Genomic DNA, 21139 nt, shown 5'->3' with positions numbered 1-21139 from the left:
CTGAAATGCTCCAAGTGTATTTTCCTGGCACCAGAAGTCGAATTTTTGGGGAGAAAGATTGCAGCAGATGGCATTAGGCCCACTGATTCAAAGACAGAGGCCATCAAGAATGTACCCAGACCACAGAATGTTTCGGAGCTGCTTTTGTTCCTGGGACTCCTCAATTATTTTACTATTCTACCTGGGTTGAGTACATTGTTAGAGCCTTTGCACATGTTGCTACATAAGGGTAATGACTGGGTTTGGGGCAAATCTCAAGACACAGCCTTTGAGAAAGCCAGGAATCTGCAATGTTCAAATAAGTTACTTGTACACTATGACCCATGTAAACGTTTAGTGCTAGTTTGTGACGCCTCATCGTATGGGGTCGGCTGTGCGTTACAGCATGCCAATGAATTGGGCAACCTCCAACCAGTTGAATACGCATCTAGAAGTCTAAGGCTGAGAGAGCCTACAGTATGGTCGAGAAAGAGGCATTAGCATGTGTATATGAGGTTTAGAAAATGCACCAATACCTATTTGGACTTCGGTTTGAGCTTGAAACTGACCGCAAGCCGCTCATTTCACTGTTTTCAGAGAGCAAAGGTATAAACACCAATGCTTCGCCCACATCCAAAGATGAGCACTAACATTATCCGCTTATGACTATGTTATCCACCACAGACCAGGCACTGAAAACTGTGCCGATGCTCTCAGCCGGCTACCATTACCCACTGCTGGGGTTGAAATGGCGCAGCCCACAGACTTGCTACTGGTCATGGATGCTTTTGAGAGCAAGGGGTCACCCATCACAGCTCGCCTGATTAGGACCTGGACCAGCCAGGATCCTGTGCTATCATTCGTAAAGAGTTGCGTCCTAAATGGGAACTGATCGGCCGTTCCCGGGGAAATGCAAGATGAAATTAAGCCATTTCACCGACGCAAAGATGAAATGTCCATCCAGTTGGATTGTCTCTTATGGGGTAATCACGTGGTTTTGCCAAAAAAAGGCAGGGAATCTTTTATACGCGACCTACACAGTACCCACCCAGGCATTGTCATGATGAATGCAATTGCCAGGTCGCATGTTTGGTGGCCCAGCATTGATTCAGACTTGGAGTCATGTGTGCATCAGTGCAACACTTGCTCGCAACTGAGCAATGCACCAAGGGAGGCTCCAATGATCTGTGGTCATGGCTCTCCAAACCATGGTCCAGGATCCATGTAGATTTTGCCTGCCCCTTTCTAAGAGAGATGTTTTTAGTAGTTGTGGACGCTTACTTCAAATGGATTGAATGCGTAATCATGTCATCCAGCACGACTACAGCCACGATTGAAAGCCTCCGGGCCATGTTCACCACCCATGGCTTGCCCGATGTCCTTGTCAGCGACAATGGACTATGTTTCACCAGCTCGGAATTCAACGAGTTTATTACCCGCAATGGCATCAAGCATTTCAGGTCTGCTCCGTTTAAGCCCGCATTTAACGTCAAGCAGAGCGGGCAGTCCAAACAATCAAGCAGAGCATGAAACATGTAACAGACGGCTCCCTGCAGACTCGTTTGTCTCCCATTCTGCTCAGGTACCGGACGCAACCCCACTCCCTCACCGGGGTTCCCCCGACAGAATTGTTAATGAAGAGAGTCCTCAAAACCAGGCTCTTCCTAGCCATAGAAACATAGAAAATAGGTGCAGGAGTAGGCCATTCGGCCCTTCGAGCCTACACCGCCATTCAATAAGATCATGGCTGATCATTCCCTCAGTACCCCTTTCCTGCTTTCTCTCCATACCCCTTGATCCCCTTAGCCATAAGGGCCATATCTAACTCCCTCTTGAATATATCCAATGAACTGGCATCAACAACTCTCTGCGGCAGGGAATTCCACAGGTTAACAACTCTCTGAGTGAAGAAGTTTCTCCTCATCTCAGTCCTAAATGGCCTACCCCTTATCCTAAGACCGTGTCCCCTGGTTCTGGACTTCCCCAATCCGGATCTTAATGATCACGTGGAAATCCGGTGACACCGGCAGAACATGTACCATGATCGCGCAGCTGTTTCACGTGACATTGATAATAACGATCCTATGTTTGTCCTGAATTACGGTCATGGTCCCAAGTGTGTTGCTGGCACTGTTTTGGCCAAGGAAGGGAATAGTGTGTTTATAATCAAACTATTAAATGGCCAAACAACTCTCTGCGGCAGGGAATTCCACAGGTTAACAACTCTCTGCATGAAGAAGTTTCTCCTCATCGCAGTCCTAAATGGCCTATCCCTTATCCTAAGACAGTGTCCCCTGGTTCTGGACTTCCCCAACATCGGGAATATTCTTCCCACATCTAACTTGTCCCATCCCGTCAGAATCTTATACGTTTCTGAGATCCCTTCTCATCCTTCTAAACTCCAGTGTATAAAGGCCCAGTTGATCCAGTCTTTCCTCATATGTCAGTCCAGCCATCCCTGGAATCAATCTGGTGAACCTTCACTGCACTCCCTCTATAGCAAGTACGTCCTTCCTCAGATTAGGTTGAAGAGGACATCACCGTCGATGATCCACCAATACACACCCAACCAGCAATCCACCTCGCTGTCAATCACGAGGCTGAACCCATCATTCCTGACAGTCCGGTCAGACCAGCCACGGTGCAGTGCAGCAATGGTCCGGCAAACTCACACACGCCAGGGTTTGAACTTAGACGATCAATGAGGGAGCAAAGGGCTGCAGATCGCCTCAACTTGTAAATAACTTGTACCGAATACTTTGGTGGGGGGAGTGATGTTATGTATGTAATACTTGCCACCAGAGGGCGCGACTGTTGGAATCCTAATGGTCACCTGCACACACATGCAGGGCTAGTATAAAAGGTTGGCTGCCTTGTTGTTTAGGCACTCTGGAGTTGTAATAAAGACTAAGGTCACACTAAGTTTAGCTCACAGTACTCAGCCTCATGGAGTTCTTCTAAACACAATAGGTGTTGTTGGTGCTGCTGGTGTGCCTGGTGCTGCTGTATTGGGGCTGATCATGGTGGGATTCTGAGAGCGCACCCATGCTGATGAAATAAATGGCAGGTGAAGTACCGAGGACAGAAGTGATCTGTCAATGGTGAGAGATGTAATGAGATCAGACTGGATGGAGACTTGTGTAAAAACTTGCAGCATCCTGAATCTGTTGTGGAGGAAGAGCTTGTGGTTGAGGGAAGACATCTCTGTAAGGTCGTAACTTTTACTTGACATTTGAAGCTAGCGACACATCAACTGATTCAATGGCTACTGACCTCCCACCTCAGCTTCACAGACATGGTCTAGTAACAGTGTGAAACCCGTGGGCGAGCTTTCAAATTCAAAAGCTAAGTTTAAAACCATGGTTAAAAACGGTGGCCATGCATTCAGCTGCCTGAGTCCTAAGCTCTGAAATTCCCTCCCTAAACATCTCCGCCTCTATTTCCTCCTTTAAGATGCTCCTTAAAACCTACCTCTTTGACCAAGCTTTTGGACATCTGCCGTAATTTCTTTCGATGTGGCTCGGTCTCAAATATATTTGTTTTAATTTATAACACTCCTGCGAAGCGCCTCGAGACATTTTACTACATTAAAGGCCTATATAAATAAAAGTTTTTGTTGCTGTTAAGTGGCGGTAAACAAGCCACTAATCATTTAAATTGGCTCTCCCACTGTAAATAAATTCACATTTAATTGCCGACCCACCATCGATTCTGCCCGCTGAGCACCAGCCATTAAGTTTGTTTCTCTCGCCACAGATGTTGTCTGACATACTGATTATTTCCAGCATTTTCAGTTTATAATTTAATACCCTGATTCTACTTCTGGTTTGTGTTGATGTAAAGTGGCTTTGGATGCACACTGTTGCAAAACTGGAAGTATAACTCTGACGTTGTTAACATTCTGGTCTGTACTAAGCCTCCACGACCTCCACTATGTAGAAGAGCAAGGGCAGAGGCAGCAGGTGCATGGAACAGCATCACCTTCAAGTTCTCTTTCAAGTCACATATATCCTGCCTTGGATGTCTCACCGTTCCTTCATCGCTGCTGGAGCAAAATCTTGGAACTCCCCAGTCCCACTGAAAAGCATTGTGGGAGCACCTTCAACACACGGACTGCAGTGGTTCAAGAAGGCCCACCACCATCTTCTCAATGGCAGCTAGGGATGGGCAATAAATGCTGGTCTTGCCAGATGTCCACAAGCTGAGAATGAATATTAATTTACTTAAGTTATTTAATTAATTAATATTAATAATGAACAGTTTTAGATAATTGGCATAAGAACCAAGGATAAATTATTTTACGTAGCAAGTTATTATGATCAGGAATGCATTGCCTGAAGGGTGGTGGAAGCAAATTCAATAGTAACTTTTAAAAGTGAATTTGATAAATATTTGAAGGGAAAGATTGCAGGGCTATGAGGAAGGAGCATGAGAGAGAGACTAATTGGAGCCGGCACAGGCACATGTGCTGAATGGCCTCCTTCTGAGCTGTATGATTCTATGATTAAAACAAGAGATGTCAGACCACGTTCAGGAGGTTTTTTCACACCTCATAGGTTCCACACCAGCCAGACAGCATAGAGAATTTTAAAAATTATCAGGGAGATAGTCATATCTCTCCTAAATTAAAGTTTAACCAACATTTGGAAGCCAGTGAGTGGAGCTGTGTACATGCATATACGTATCAAATTCTGTACCCAGTCAAAGAGCAACACAGGAACCAGTGATGTAGCTCGGGTGTGCTGGCTCTACATATCTCACGACTGGTCTCTTAAATCTGCTTTCTTGAGTTTGGCGAAACAACAAAAAATAATTTCTCTCGAATGTGAGTTTTTCAGATTATTAGAAAGAACATTAATATTATTTAACGGCAATAATACGAATCAGTGTAGTTGGTTACAGGAGTCCTTTATTATTGCAAACTATACATAAACAGTAAAAAAAAATGCAGCATAGCTTTTTCATTTTATAACGCAAATTCAGTTTATAAGGAAAAATTAATTATAGTATTCATGATTTTCCTTTAGTCCAGATTTCAGGAGTAACATTTAAGACCAACAATCATATGTTCTAAATAAACAGCACACAGTGTAAAGTTATGTTAGTAACTACAGGTACAAACAACGTTGATTTTAGTTGACAAAGGACTTAAAAGTCTCAACTCCAGTATGCATCAAGGCAGTGGAATTCCAACATGTCTATACAATCAATTAACATGCTAACATAAATGCAGGGCAATTTAGTCTATAGCAAAATTGTTAAGTGCTATTGCTACACATTACTGGTGTATACTTATAGTCCATATGATTACTGCCATAACTACTGAAAAAGTAATTATTTAAAATAATTTTTCTCTTATCGCATGTTCTGACGGGACTGGACAGGTTAGATGCGGGAAGAATGTTCCCAATGTTGGGGAAGTCCAGAACCAGGGTATATAGTCTTAGGATAAGGGGTAGGCCATTTAGGACTGAGATGAGGAGAAACTTCTTCACTCAGAGTTGTTAACCTGTGGAATTCCTTGCCGCAGAGAGTTGTTGATGCCAGTTTATTGGATATATTCAAGAAGGAGTTAGATATGGCTCTTACGGCTAAGGGGATCAAGGGGTATGGAGAGAAAGCAGGAAAGGGGTACTGAAGGAATGATCAGCCATGATCTTATTGAATGGTGGTGCAGGCCCGAAGGGCCGAATGGCCTACTCCTGCACCTATTTTCTATGTTTCTATGTTTGCAACTGTTGTATTTATGCTGTGATCAGGTGTGCTTAAATATTACCTGAACTCCTATCTTTAGTACACAAACAAAAACTATTTATATTTTTTAAGTTGAAAGGCACATCGCAATGTGACTTCTATTCATTTTAAACTAGTAATTAAAATGATATATATCCCTTTAAAAAGAATTTCAATTTTATTGGAAGAAAAAATGAAAAAAACTCACTCAGGTAGTCAAGGAATCCATATCCTTTAAAATGTTTAGGTCGAGGTATGGTATAAACCAACCACTGCTGTCTAACAATTCTAACTGCTGCAAATTCCACCACATAATTCTGAAGAAATAGCATTTGTCCAAATGTAAAAGTTGACTAATTATTGACTAAAATCAATTTTTGTTTATATATTGATATCATAAGCGTATTTAAACCTTTGCAGTCTGAATAAACAAGAGTTTCCAAAAAAATTGCACATCAATGCTGTGACTAGTGGTTTTAGGGTCAACACTAATGAGCAGTGTACACAAGTCATTTGTGGAGGAGGAGCCTAGATTTACTGCATCACAATGCGACTATGTACAACGACAACACAATTTAAAGGAAACTGATTTTCAAACAAAAATTGAGGTTTTCTCATTTGTTCTAGTATCGTATTTCTCTTAACTGGATTATAATTTTTAATTTATGTTTTCAAAAATGACGCAGAGTAAAGAAGTACTGCAACAATTTTGAAGTGATGTCGACCTATTTCTGGAGTAACCATGTTTGAGGGTATAATTGTACAAAATATACACGCTGACCGAAATATCTTTTGTTCATTTTTAATGTATCTAGTAACTCATGAGATTTCACTATAGAAACGTGCAAAATATTAAAGTTCATTACATTTCCCAGACTACCATATGTAGCCACCTACATCATATTCATCATCATCATCTTCGTCATCTTCATTGTCAACTTCATCTTCTTCCTCATCATTGATATCTTCCTCATCATCCTCATCATCTGACCACTCATGGAAGTCACCACTGCCAAAGTCACCTGAAATCTCTATATCACTACCTAGAAAAGAAACCACCAACAAAATATTTAATTGTGAAAACATGCCCTAATCAGTAATAGTATGCTTCTTTGTGCTGATATTTGATATAACTTTGATATATAAACTGTAATGCTAATCTCCTTAGTGTCACATTCATTATGAACATAATTGTAGTTTAAATAAAGGAATAATGTTATATTTTACACATCTTAAAAATAGATTGGGGAGTGGGTTTCTCCCCACTGCTCAGTGAATAAAGCACCATATAGTGCCGTGCTGAGCCACGAAGATCTTGTGTTTGATTTCTGGTCTGTGGTGAATCAGCTATTGCAGTAATGCATGTGCTACAATATGCTTCCATGGCCTGGGCAATGGAGGTGAATAAAACAGCCAGGGTTCACGTTCAATTCATTGTTCCCAAATAGACATTTAATGCTACTATTTCTTATGCTTGTATAACAGCTTTATGCTGTTGTGAGTGATACTACAATAGCAATGTGAAGTGAACATTAGTGAATCTTAATGCCCCAAAACTGAGGGAACTCTGGCATAGATCACTAGTAGTAATGTGCAACAAATGGATTTATGTTAAAGGAAATTAAGAAGTTTAAGAAGTAACTATTTATTCACTGCATTATGTGCATATTTTAATCTGTCTCCAGTTACCTCTTTGAGAATAGTGTGCTTCATTCTTGTGGAACGTAAAATCACTTTCCCACTCTTGCCTATGATATTAGCTGCAGGATCTCTGGTGTATTTTGCTGGCTCTACCTTTCCAAAGCAACCTAATGGGCTGTAAAGTGCTGTGCGTTCCTGGAACCATGCCCATTTAACTCTGCTGAAACAGTCAATTAGTTCTTTCACAGGCGTTAACCTACATTATGGTTTGAACAAACTGCAATCTGGATGGCATTAATCTAGATTTAAGTTTTCATTGTTTTTTTTTTAGCTAAAAAGAGTCAGATCTGTTTGACATTCTCTAAATTAAATAAAATAACTAAGATGCAGCTGGACAGGGAATTTGACAAAATCATAAATTAGTAATGAACGAAAACAGAAAATTATTAGTAATTAGCCACATTCAAAAACAATTTCAGAATAACTAGAACTGCTGTGCTAAGAACGTTAGCATCACCACAATGGAATAATAGCTCAGTATCACCTCATGGAATTTACATGTGATTTACAGATTTTTAAATATTGCAGGTGTCTGAAGTACACGTTGAACCTCTCTTAATTGGCACCCTCAGGACCTGGCCTGTGCCGGATAAGGGATTTTGCTGGACGAGGGGAGGTCACGTTAAATTGTATGGTACAGGTACTGAGTAAGGGGATATCGGGGCTGGTTGGCTTGAGGCTGGGAGTGCGGCAGAGAGATCATGGGGGCGGGAGGGATAGGCAGTGGATCGCGGGGTCAGGCCAGCGATTGCGGGAGTCGACAGCAAGGAAGGACTTCAATTTGTTCAATTTGTTCATGTCGGAGTTCTGCGCATGCGCCACCCGGTGGCCAAGAATGGTGCTGGACGAGGGGTGGTGCCAGATAAGAGAGTCCTGGATAAGGAAGGTTCAACCTGTATTAGTATATGAGACTAGAAGTCTTGCTTTGGTTTTAGTGCATACCACAGTCTGGAGATCCACCAGATCTAGATCCTCCTATTTCATTCCCATATCGGTCAACGCACCAGCATTGTCCCACGCTGCCATGACACTGGGTCACTTTATAATAACCATCTTCATCACAGGTTGGAAGAAAAATTCCTGAAGTAACCAAATACATGTCATGAAATATGCATGACAACATTTGAACTAATTTAACAGTCTGGATGCAGCGAATGAGATATCTTGTTTCAGTTGTGCCTGCTCCCCGCTCAAAATAAACTAGTCGGCCTTGTGACCCTTGAATCGCCTTGAATGCTCACTCGCTAAAAGTTAATTCAATTATGAACCAAATAAATTTCAAGACACTTGCAATGAGAGGTTGCTTCACCAAAAGTAACAATACAAAATATTTTCTCAGTATTTACCATTAAAGAGTATTTATAAAATCTGTTAGCAATTTTCTTCTCAATGCCAAGTGACATTTGAGTGTTATTTATTTGGAGATAATAGCAACCACTGGGTTAAACAATTCTGGCATTAACTCGAGCTGTGGTACCTTACCATGGAAAGGAGGGAATGACGTAGTTGAGTACATGCTGCAGAATTTTCTGCTGGCTCCCAATTTTTAATTCTTCTAAAGTCAGCCGTGATAAGGTTAACCAAGTCTTAGCCCTCTTTAACATATGTTTTGACATGAACCACCAACAGAATATTTGAATAGTTAATCTGGTGGTTGCCATTAGTAGTGCAAAGTATACAAAGTAGCAATGGAGCAGATTTATCCCCAGCAGTAACCCATTACCATCTATTGAAAAGGAAACTTGGGAAATTGCTGCGCCTTTAGCGCATTCATTTCAAATGCCTCTCTGCTGTTTCAACGGAAGTGTTAACTTATTTAAAATAAACAGGTTAATGCTTCTGTAAAACTTGAGAGGAAATTGATAAAAGCACATTTAGAACTCAGGAATTGTTGAACATAATCTCCAGGCTAGGTCATAATGTCTGCAATCCAATGTATTCCTTTTCAGTTTATCAGACCAAAGATGGCTGAGTTTTCTTCAAAAGTATCAGTAAGGCTCCCTTGAGCTGGCTTTAGGCTATTTCAACAACTTATATACAATGAATCCTGGCACCAACAAGGAAAACCTATGCATTTTAATCACTGCATACAATAGGACAGTGGTTGTTACTGGACTAGTAATCCAGAGTTCTGGAATAATGATCCAGAGTTGTGAGTTCAAATCCAAGCATGGCAGCTGGGGAATTTAAATTCAGTTAATTAAAAAGAAATCTGGAATACAAAGCTAGTGACCAAGAAACTGCCAGAATATCATAAAAACCCATCTGGTTCACTAATGTCCTTTAGGGAAGGAAATCTGCCATCCTTACCCAGTCTGGCCTATATGTGACTCCAGACCCACAGCAATGTGGTTGACTCTTAACTGCCCTCTGAAATGTTGGCTCACCATCACTTTCTCAAATGCAATTAGTGATGGGCAATAAAATCTGGCCTTGCCAGCGATGCCCACATCTCATGAACGAATAAAAAAAAATTGAGCACGGCTATTCACAGGTTTTCTGTTACAGGCCATGTAAGCAACAACTATTTACACTCTTCACATAAAATAAATGTATCAATGTAAGAATGTGGAAAAGTAGAGGCTGAACCTCAAAAGTAAATTTGAGAAGGTGGAGACACTTAAGGTACAGTCAAAGAGAGGAGTTTTTAAGGAACTTTCAAAGGAAAAAAAAGGGTGCAAGCGAAGAATAGTGGCTTTTTGGGATAATTCCAGAGGGTAGAGACATTACTGAATTACTGATCAGCCTCTGACAATGATCCAGCAAGAGGCAGGAATATCGAGTCAGATGAGTGAAGAATGTGGACATTGACTGTGGAAGATTCCTTTTAGGATAGAGGGAGGCCATGAAGGAATCTAAAGATGGGGACAAAGATCATAAGGTTGGTTTGCTGGACCACATGCAGTGGGTGAAACTTGGCACGGGTGAGGGTGATGAGCAGGGGATGACATGGATTCTGAATGAGTTGAAATTTATGAAGGATGGTGTTAGGGAGACTAGGGAGGAGACCATTTGAAACGTCAATCCCATAGGTGTTGAAGACTTGGACTAGCAAGTAGAAGTGGATGTTCTATGATGAAAATAAGCTTTGAGGAAACTTTTAAAAGAAAAAATGTGCATTCATCTACCATCTTTCACGAACTCAGGATGTCCCAAGGCACTTTACAGCCTCACTACAAACTGCAATGAAATAAATGACCAAATAATCTGTTTTAGTGATACTGGTTGAGGGGTAGGTGTTCGCCAGGACATCAGGAGAAAGAAAGCAAGGGAGAGTGATATAGGGAACAACTTCTTTGCTGTAGAGCTTAAACAGCTGAAGGCACTGCCACTGATGATGGAGTGAGAGAAGAGAGGGCTTGCACAGGAAACCAGAGTCAGTGGACAAATGTTTACATGCTGAGGCATAGGCTGCAAATGTAGTGCGAGATAAAGCCGTAGAAAGATTTGTAAATGAGGACAAAAATTTTGAATTTGATGTATTGGAGGAAAGGGACCTAATTTGCGGGGTGGGGGGGAGGTTAGGGAATTTGAGTCTAAATGTATTGAAATTAGGGGGAGAAGTTGGAACCTAACCAGGCAAAGATATATCTTAGTGGTGCCGTTCTACTGATGTAAATCATTTATTTTTTGCCCTCAGTACCATTATCAGCAGCAATAGGTTTCCCAATGAAAATCTCTCCAACTGACGTGTATGGAAGAAGAGGGCGGCATACAAAGGCAGGGCAGGCTGCACGAACTATATCCTGTGCCTAACTCACACACCCAGCTTCCATTGGGAAGAGGAGCCTCCACATGTACTAAGCTTCTGTCAAAACAAAGGTTGGTCACATTGTTCATGCAGCCTGACTTTCCTGGCACCCTTCCATATACCATTCTCTTCTTCCATATATGTTACCGCCATTGGTCCCACCCCCTGAAAACAGCATCTGGGTACAAAGTGAACTCCCACTTGCCACCCGATTTATATTGCAACAATCGGTGGCGGTCAGTTATAAATCACAAACTTAAAACAAATCTCAAATAAAAATATAGAGTTATCATTGATCGAACACAAGCAACTGGTGCATTATTGTGGTGACAATAAGTTCAAATAAATAAAGTCCAGCAAATATTTGTTCTAAATATTGACATAAGATTACTATTGAAACAAAAATAACATGGACTTAATCTAGAACTCACCAAGCAGTTTCTTTCCCCCTTGTTGTCTTTGAATATTGCTCAGTTCCATCTGGCAGGGCGGATCTGGAATTAATTCAACATGTTATCTGAAAAGTTTCCAGATGATCAAAGACAAAAGTGCTAAACTGTATCAATTGGATACCTATGATGTAAAATGTCTTACTCCAGAGACCTCTAAAACATTTACACCTTCCTGATTATTCTGCACTGTGATAAAATTAACATATTTGTTTAGAAAATGAAAACCTGAGACTATGGTGGGATTTTGTACAGAACAAGATTTTTCTTTAATTAAAAAAATCAGTCGAGTATTTGTGCCTGGTGGAACTAATTAGATGGACATATATAATTTGAATTCCTGCTGATTGTATGGCGTAGAAAATCTACTGAGATACTCTCATGGCAGTTAGCCTGTGTTTACATCTACTTTGTTACTTACCTTGTCAAAGTTTGCAGGGCCCGGGCAAGTTCCTCTGTGAGTGGATGTTTCATGGTATAGCTCCCTCGAAGACTCCAGAAACATTGGTGGTAACTAGCCAGACAAGTGGGGAGAGGTGTGCTGCTCCCACACTCACCTCCCCTATGAAGAGGAATCTGAATGTCACAACAGGTTCCTTACAAAGAGGGGTGGGCGCTTCAGATTAAGAAGTTGATTTCCATAAGGAAAGAACTAGGGGTTGAGTTTAACAATATCAGAGTTTGTGGTGGGGACAGTTACATTAAAGTCACTAGAGGGGAGATTTCCTGGGTCTCCGACTAACCGCACTGGATCTCACGGTTGCAGTGAGTGTGGGATAATTGTGTGGGTTGCAGCCTACATCTCTAAAGAAACCTGCCTGATTTTCCCTTCATAAATTTAAAATCTGAAACAGACATGCACACCGACCTGCCCGGTTTTCTGCTTTTCGCTGTGGCCAGGCAATCCAGTTTGCTTGGGCACAGACCCACGAAAATGCTCCCTTGAAAATGGAAATCAATTCAAAATGGAACATTTTCCCCCTATGTGTATGATTTGAAAAAGACAGCACACTGTAATTCAGATCAATTTAATTCTGTCTGATGACAATTACTTCCAACTAAACATTTATTATATCCATTTTCTCTGGTTTCCTGTCTTCTACAGGTATTTATAAACTCAAGTATTCTTCTTATTCTTAGCATCTACTGGGATCCTTTGCATCTACTTGTCAATTCTGAATCTCTATGACCTTCAACTGCAGCACTGGATTTATTCAGCATCAGCTACATGTTTGCTGCTAAACCTGTCTGCCCCTTTGGATTTCTCGTTCAAGAATCCAAGGTTTTGGACTCACCTTCAGCAGCCGGATACATGTACATGAATTAAGCAAACCAATGGTAATGCATTTGGGTTCCCTTAGTTACTCAGTGCCTTAATTCCTTACTTAGCTGGGAGGATCTTGGAATTAATTTTTCTTTTTGAGTAATTAATAAACAATGAATTAGTGATGTCATGATATCAAAATATCTTCATTGTTAATAGAGTGCGATACTGGTCAGCTGGTTAAGAAAAAATACTGAAATGCTGTTATTTTTATAAATCTGCTTGAATGAAATTGGATTTAAATAGCTATTAATAAGATTTATTTAAAGAAATAGAATATCAAAGAGTAATTACCCAGACATAATACTGACTCTTACTTTGTCCCAAGGTGTTGGGTTTTTCTTTTAAATCAATTAGGTTCATTGATATTCTAATTTATAAAACTCCTCCATAGAACACTGCAACCATCCATTTGGACACTGATTGAAATCAAAGACTAATCAAAATGTCATAGACCAATTCTCAACACAGAATAATTATAGGCAGTGGCTTGTTGTGCATTACCGTCATTCAGTGTTGCTATCGTATAAGGATGGAAAGTTCAATTTTAAAGACATCATAGGAGTCTAATAAATCACCAGGTAATTGATTGCACTCCCTTAGCACCAATAGTTCTAATTTTTAATTTAAAAAATGACATTAACAGCAGTTGTCCAAATCCCACGGCTCTGTTCTCTTCCCACATCCCTTTATCTTCCCCTGCTTCATAGAATCATAGAATCATGGGCCCGACTTTGATGAACTGCCCAATTCTCGGCGGTCTCACAGTGGTCAGTCAATCTTCACCACCCGGTACCGCTGGCACAAGTGTTGGCAACATTGGTCCAGGTGGTCCTGAGCGGTGTGCCAGCGGAGTGCGACGGACGATCTGCTCCAGCGGTGCAGGGTAAGTTGTCTGGGACTCGGGACTCTTCAGGTCCCGGGTTCTACGCACGCGCGCTCTTCCATCAATTTCTGTTCTCCCCCACCCCCCCACCCCCCAGAAGAGCAGTCCGGAGGCCAGAGACTGCCGACATCGGATCGCAGATAAGTGTCTCCAGGGAAGTTTAGATTTTTAATTGTTTTGTCCAGTGTTTTTGATTTATTTATAATACTTAGGTTGTTGTGTGAATAAAATTTATTATTGTTATTTATTTATTTATTTTAACATCTTTCTGGGGGGGGGATGGCGGAATAGATATCTGGGGGGGTATTAGATCTCTGGGGGTGGGAGGACTAGATCTCTGGGGGATTAGATCTCTCTAGGGGGGCTTAGGACTCTCTGGGGGGGAAGGACTATATCTCTGGGGGAGGGGGGGAGAAATCGCTGGGGTGAGGAATAGATAGCTGGGGGGGATGAACATTGTAGTTTACATACCGTTGACATACCACCAGCATTAACCACATTTTTTCAGACTGTGCGTGTGGGCGGATAGTATGCACACCGCCTGGCGGTATGTCACCGACCAAAGTCACGCCGGGTGGTATGTCGGTGGTATGCAGCTGTTTTTCCATGAAACTTCCAATTTTCGGCAGTATGCAGACGTTCTACAGGTGGTAGTGGGTGGTATGTCCACCAAAGTCGGGCCCATAGAAATTTACAGCACGGAAGGAGGGCATTTCGACCCATCATGTCCACGCCGGCCGACCAAGAGCTATCCAGCCTAATCCCACTTTCCAGCTCTTGGTCCGCATTCCTGTAGTTTCCGGCACTTTAAGTGCACATCCAAGTATCTTTTAAATGTGGTGAAGGTTTCTTCTTCATTATCAACCACACAGCCTATTTTAGTGTCATCTGCAAACCTCTTAATCATATCCCCAACATTTATGTCCAAGTCATTGATATATACCATTGATAAAAGCAAGGGATTCAGCACTGAGCTCTGCAGAACCCCACTGGATATAGCCTTCCAGTCACAAAATACACAGCAACCATTATCCTTTGCTTCCTGCCTCTGAGCCAATTTTGAATCTAACTTGCCACTTTGCCCTGGATCCCATGGATTATTACTTTTGCGATACAGTCTGTCATGTGGGACCTTATCAAAATCCATATACACTACATCATATGCACTGCCCTCATCGACCCTCCTGGTTACCTCCTTGAAAAATTCAATCAAGTTAGTCAGACACAAGCTTCCCTTGACAAATTCATGCTGACTGTCCTTGATTAATCCATGTCTTTCCAAATGAAAATTTTTCCTATCCCTCAGGATTTTTTCTAATAGTTTTCCCACCACCGAGGTTAGGCCGACTGGCCTGTAATTATTTGGTCTATCCTTTTCTCCCTTTTTAAACAAAGGTACAACATTAGCAGTCCTCCAGTTCTCTCGCATTGCACCTGTAGCCAGAGAGGATTGGAAATTGATGGTCAGAGCCTCTACTATTTCCCCTTTTGCTTCTCTTAACAGCCTGGGATACATTTCATCCAGGCCTGGGGATTTATCCACTTTCAAAGCTGCTAAACCCTTATACTTCCTCTCTCACTATGTTTATCTCATCTAATATTTCAACACTCCTCCTCGCTCATTACAAAGTCTGCATCGCCCCTCTCTTTTGTGAAAACGGATACAAAATATTCATTAAGAATCCGCCTCCACACACAGATTTCCTTTCTGGTCTCTAATAGGCCCACTCTTTCTCTAGTTAACCTCGCTCTGAATGTATTTATAAAACATCTTTGGGTTTTCTCTGATTTTATTTGCCAACATTCTTTCATGCTCTCTCTTTGCTTTCCTGATATACTTTTTTAATTCCACCCCTGCACTTCTTATACTCCTCTAGAGTCTCTGCAGTGTTGAGTTCCCGGTATCTGTCATAAACTTCCCTTTCTTTCTTTATCTTACCCTGTATGTCCCTTGACATCCAGGGGGCTTTAGATTTGATAGCCGCACCTTTTTTTAAGGGAACATTCTTGCTCTGTACCCTCAGGATCTCCTCCTTGAATGCCTCCCACTGCTATGACACTGATTTACCATCAAGTAACCACTTCCAGTCCACTTTGGCCATATCTCATCTCAGCTCAGCAAAATAGGCTTTACCCCAATTGAGAACTTTTACTCCTGGTCTCCCTTTGTCCTTTTCCATAACTACCCTAAATCTTACTGAATTATGATCACTAGCACCAAAATGCTCTCCCATTGCCCTTCCACCTGCCACTCTTCATTCCCCAACCAAGTCCAGAACTGTCCCTCCCTTGTTGGGCTTGTTACATACTGGCTAAAGAAGTTCTCCTGAATGCATTTTAGGAATTCCGCACCCATTCACACAACCCTTTTCCCAGTTAATATTAGGGTAGTTGAAATCCCCCGCTATTACAGCTCTATAATTTTTGCACTTTGCAGCAATTTGCCCACATATTTGTTCTTCTATCTCCCTCTGACTGCTTGGGGGTCTATAGTACACTCCCAGTAGTGTGATCACCCCTTTTCGTTCTTTAATTCAACTCATATGGCCTCGGTTGATGACCCCTCTCCCCCCCCACCCTCCTTTATTACCCCACCTCTCTATCCCGTCTGAAAACCCTGTAACCAGGACTGTTGAGCTGCCATACCTTCCCTTCTTTCAGCCCTGTCTCAATAATAGCTATAATATCATACTCCCAAGTATCAATCTGTGCTCTCAGCTCATCGGTCTTATTTCCTATACACCTTTTAAGGAGATAGTTCACAACTCACAAGAAAAGTATATTCCAGTGAGGAGGAAAGGATGTAAGAGAAAAGATAGCCATCCGTGGCTAACTAAAGAAATAAAAGACGGTATCCAACTAAAAACAAGGGCATACAAAGTGGCCAAAACTAGTGGGAGAACAGAAGACTGGGAAGCTTTTAAAAGCCAGCAAAGAGCGACTAAAAAAAATGATTAAGAAAGGGAAGATAAGACTATGAAAGTAAACTAGCATAAAATATAAAAACAGATAGCAAGAGTTTCTATAGGTATATAAAAAAGAAGAGTGGCTAAAGTAAACGTTGGTCCCTTAGAGGACGAGACCGAGGCAATTAGTAATGGGGAACATGAAAATGGCAGAAACTCTGAAAAATGATTTTGTATCAATCGTTATGGTAGAGGACACTAACAATATTCCAACAGTGGATAGTCAAGGGGCTATAGGGCGGGGGGGGCGGGGGGGAGAGGAACTTAACACAATCACAATCACTAAGGAGGTAGTACTCAGTAGGATAATGGGACTAAAGACAGATAAATCCCCTGTCCCTGATGCCTTGCATCCTAGGGTCTTAAGAGAAGTAGCGGCAGGGATTGTGGATGTATTGGTTGCAATTTACCAAAGGAATTTACCAAAGGAATTTACTTAAGGAAGTGGCCCTAGAAATAGTGGATGCAGTAGTTATCATTTTCCAACAGTCTATCGACTCTGGATCAATTTCTTTGGACTGGAGGGTAGCTAATGTAACACCACTTTTTAAAAAAGGAGGGAGAGAGAAAATGGGTAATTATAGACCGGTTAGGTTGACATCAGTAGTGGGGGAAATGTTGGAATCAATCATTAAGGATAAAATAGCAGCGCATTTGAAAAGCAGTGACAGGATCGATCCAAGATTTATGAAAGGAAAATCATGCTTGACGAATTTTCTGGAATTTTTTAAGGATGTAACTAGCAGAGTGGACAAGGGAGAACCAGTGGATGTGGTGTATTTGGACTTTCAAAAAGCTTTTGACAAGGTCCCAAACAAGAGATTGGTGTGCAAAATTAAAGCACATGGTATTGGGGGTAATGCACTGACATGGATAGAGAACTGGTTGGCAGACAGGAAGCAGAGAGTCGGGATAAATGGGTCTTTTTCAGAATGGCAGGCAGTGACTAGTGGGGTGCCGCAGGGCTCAATGCTGGGACCCCTGCTCTTTACAATATACATTAATGAGTTAGATGAAGGAATTGAATGAATATCTCCAAGTTTGCAGATGACACTAAACTGGGTGGCGGTGTGAGCTGTCAGGAGGTCGCTAAGAGGCTGCAGGGTGACTTGGACAGGTTAGGTAAATGGGCAAATGCATGGCAGATGCAGTATAATGTGGATAAATGTGAGGTTATCTACTTTGGGGGCAAAAGCACGTAGGCAGAATATTATCTGAATGGCGGCAGATTAGGAAAAGGGGAGGTGCAACAAGACCTGGGTGTCATGGTTCATCAGTCATTGAAAGTTGGCATGCAGGTACAGCAGGCGGTGAAGAAGGCAAATAATATGTTGGCTTCATAGCTAGGGGATTTGAGTATAGGAGCAGGGAGGTCTTACAGGGTCTTGCAGTTGTACAGGGCCTTGGTGAGACCTCATCTGGAATATTGTGTTCAGTTTTGGTCTCCTAATCTGAGGAAGGACGTACTTGCTATTGAGGGAGTGCAGCGAAGGTTCACCAGACTGATTCCAGGGATGGCTGGACTGACATGTGTAGAGAGACTGGATCAATTGGGCCTTTATACACTGGAGTTTAGAAGGATTAGAGGGGATCTCATAGAAACGTATAAGATTCTGACGGGACTGGACAGGTTAGATGCGGGAAGAATGTACCCGATGTTGGGGAAGTCCAGAACCAGGGGACACAGTCTTAAGATAAGGGGTAGGTCATTTAACATCGTTAAAAACATAGAAAATAGGTGCAGGAGTAGGCCATTCGGCCCTTCGAGCCTGCACCGCCATTCAATGAGTTCATGGCTGAACATGCAACTTCAGTATCCCATTCCCGCTTTCTTTAGGACTGAGATGAGGAGAAACTTCTTCACTCAGAGAGTTGTTAACTGTGCAATTTCCTGCCGCAGAAAGTTGTTGATGCCAGTTCATTGGATATATGCAAAAGGGAGTTAGGTATGGCCCTTACGGCTAACGGGATCAAGGGGTAGGAGAGAAAGCAGGAAAGGGGTACTGAGTGAATGATCAACCATGATCTTAGTGAAAGGTGGTGCAGGCTCGAAGGGCCGAATGGCCGACTCCTGCATCTATTTTCTATGTTTCTATGTTTCTATCTAAAATTCCATGGAGGTCCCAGAAGATTGGAAAACTGCAAATGTAAGGCCCCTATTTAAAAAAGGAGGCAGACAAAAAGCAGGAAACTATAGACCAGTTAGCCTAACATCTGTGGTTGGGAAAATGTTGGAGTCCATTATTAAAGAAGCAGCAGCAGGACTTTTGGATAAGCAAAATTTGGTCAGGCAGAGTCAGCATGGATTTATGAAGGGGAAGTCATGTTTGACAAATTTGCTGGAATTCTTTGAGGATGTAACGAACAGGGTGGATAAAGGGGAACCAGTGGATGTGCTGTATTTTGACTTTCAGAAGGCATTTGACAAGGTGCCATATAAAAGGTTACTGCACAAGATAAAAGTTCACAAGATTGGGAGTAATATATTAGCATGGATAGTGAATTGGCTAACTAACAGAGAACAGAGAGTCAGGATAAATGGTTCATTCTCTGGTTGGTAACCAGTAACTCGTGGGGTGCTGCAAGGATCAGTGCTAGGACCCCAACTATTTACAATCTAAATTAATGACTTGGAAGAAGGGACTGAGTGTAATGTAGCCAAGTTTGCTGACGATACAAAAGATGGGAGGAAAAGCAGCGTGTGAGGAGGACACAAAAAATCTGCAAAAGGACATAGACAGGCTAAGTGAGTGGGCAAAAATTTGTCAGATGGAGTATAATGTTGGAAAGTGTGAGGTCATGCATTTTGGCAGAAAAAAATCAAAGAGCAAATTATTATTTAAATGGAGAAAGATTGCAAAGTGCTGCAGTACAGCGGCACCTGGGGGTACTTATGCATGAAACACAAAAGGATAGTATGCAGGTACAGCAAGTGATCAGGAAGGCCAATGGTATCTTGGTGTTTATTGCAAAGGGGATGGACTATAAAAGCAGGGAAGTCTTGCTACAGTTATACAAGCTTTTGGTGAGACCACACCTGGAATACTACGTGCAGTTTTGGTTTCCATATTTACGAAAGGATATACTTGCTTTGGAGGCAGTTCAGAGAAGGTTCACTAGGCTGATTCCAGGGATGAGGGGGTTGACTTATGAGGAAAGGTTGAGTAGGTTGGGCCTCTACTCATTGGAGTTCAGAAGAATGAGAAGTGATCTTATCGAAACGTATAAGATCATGAGAGGGCTTGACAAGGTGGATGCAGAGAGGATGTTTCCACTGATGGGGGAGACTAGAACTAGAGGGCTTGATCTTAGAATAAGGGACCACCCATTTAAAACAGAGATGAGTAGAAATTTCATCTCTCAGAGGATTGTAAATCTGTGGAATTCGCTGCCTCAGAGAGCTGTGGAAGCTAGGATATTGGATAAATTTAAGACAGAAATAGACAGTCTCTTAAACGATAAGGGGATAAGGGGTTATGGGGAGCGGGTGGGGATGTGGAGCTGAGTCCATGATCAGATCAGCCATGATCTTATTGAATGGCGGAGCAGGCTCGAGGGGCCGTATGGCCTACACCTGTTCCTATTTCTTATGTTCTTATGTTCTATAAACGGCCCCAGTGCCTCAGGAATCTAAAGCCCTCCTGCCTGCACCATCTCTCCAACCACACATTCATCTTCTCTATCCTCCTATTTCTGTACTCACTAGCTCGTGGCACTGGCAGTAATCCAGAGATCACTATTTTTGAGGTCCTGCTTTTTAATCTCTCTCCTAGCTCCCTAAATTCTGCCTGCAGGACCTCATCCTTCTTTCTACCTATGTCATTGGTACCGATATGGACCACGACCTCTGGTTGGTCTCCCTCTCTCCCCAGAACGTCTTGCAGCCGTTCGGTGATATCCTTGATATCCTGGCACCAGGGAGGCAACATACCATCCTGGAGTCACATCTGCGGACACAGAAACGCCTGTCTGCTCCCCTGATTATTGAATCCCTTACCACTATTGCTTTTGCGTTCTTCTTCCTCACCCACCTGTGCAGCTGAGCTACTCGTGGTGCCGAGGACTTGTCTTTGGCTGCAGTCCCCTGAAGCACCATTGGTTTCAGCAGTACTCAGAACAGAATACTGGTTGGAGAGCAAGATAGACTTGGGGGACTATGCACTACCTGCCTAGTACTCCTCATCTGTCTGGTGGTCATCCACTTCCTCTTTGGCTGCACACTCTTAACCTGTGGGATGACCACCTCCTCAAACGTGCTATCCACGAAATTCTCAGTCTCGCGAATGCACTGCAGTGACTCCAACCGCATCTCAAGCTCCGAAACGCAGAGCTCGAATTGCTGCAGCTGGA

General features: G+C 42.2%; 1 protein-coding gene across 4 annotated transcripts in view; it reads right to left on the bottom strand.

The window, feature by feature from the left end:
- Positions 1–4884: 4884 nt before the first annotated feature.
- Positions 4885–21139, bottom strand: part of spock3 (SPARC (osteonectin), cwcv and kazal like domains proteoglycan 3) — a 1033635-nt gene continuing 1017380 nt past the window's right edge. For all 4 annotated transcript variants that reach the window (XM_070871342.1, XM_070871338.1, XM_070871346.1 and 1 more), the window contains 3 exons: positions 11596–11658; positions 8356–8493; positions 4885–6755 (listed from right to left, as the gene is read on the bottom strand). In XM_070871342.1, the coding sequence (XP_070727443.1) occupies positions 6589–6755; positions 8356–8493; positions 11596–11658 (368 nt within the window). In that variant the 3' untranslated portion in view covers positions 4885–6588. The remainder of the gene's footprint in view (positions 6756–8355; positions 8494–11595; positions 11659–21139) is intronic.

Source organism: Pristiophorus japonicus, chromosome 2 (genome assembly GCF_044704955.1).
Source record: "Pristiophorus japonicus isolate sPriJap1 chromosome 2, sPriJap1.hap1, whole genome shotgun sequence".
NCBI classification, from domain to species: Eukaryota; Metazoa; Chordata; class Chondrichthyes; family Pristiophoridae; genus Pristiophorus; species Pristiophorus japonicus.
The sequence above is the reverse complement of the archived record's forward strand: the minus strand, read 5'-3'. Positions and strand labels throughout refer to the sequence as shown.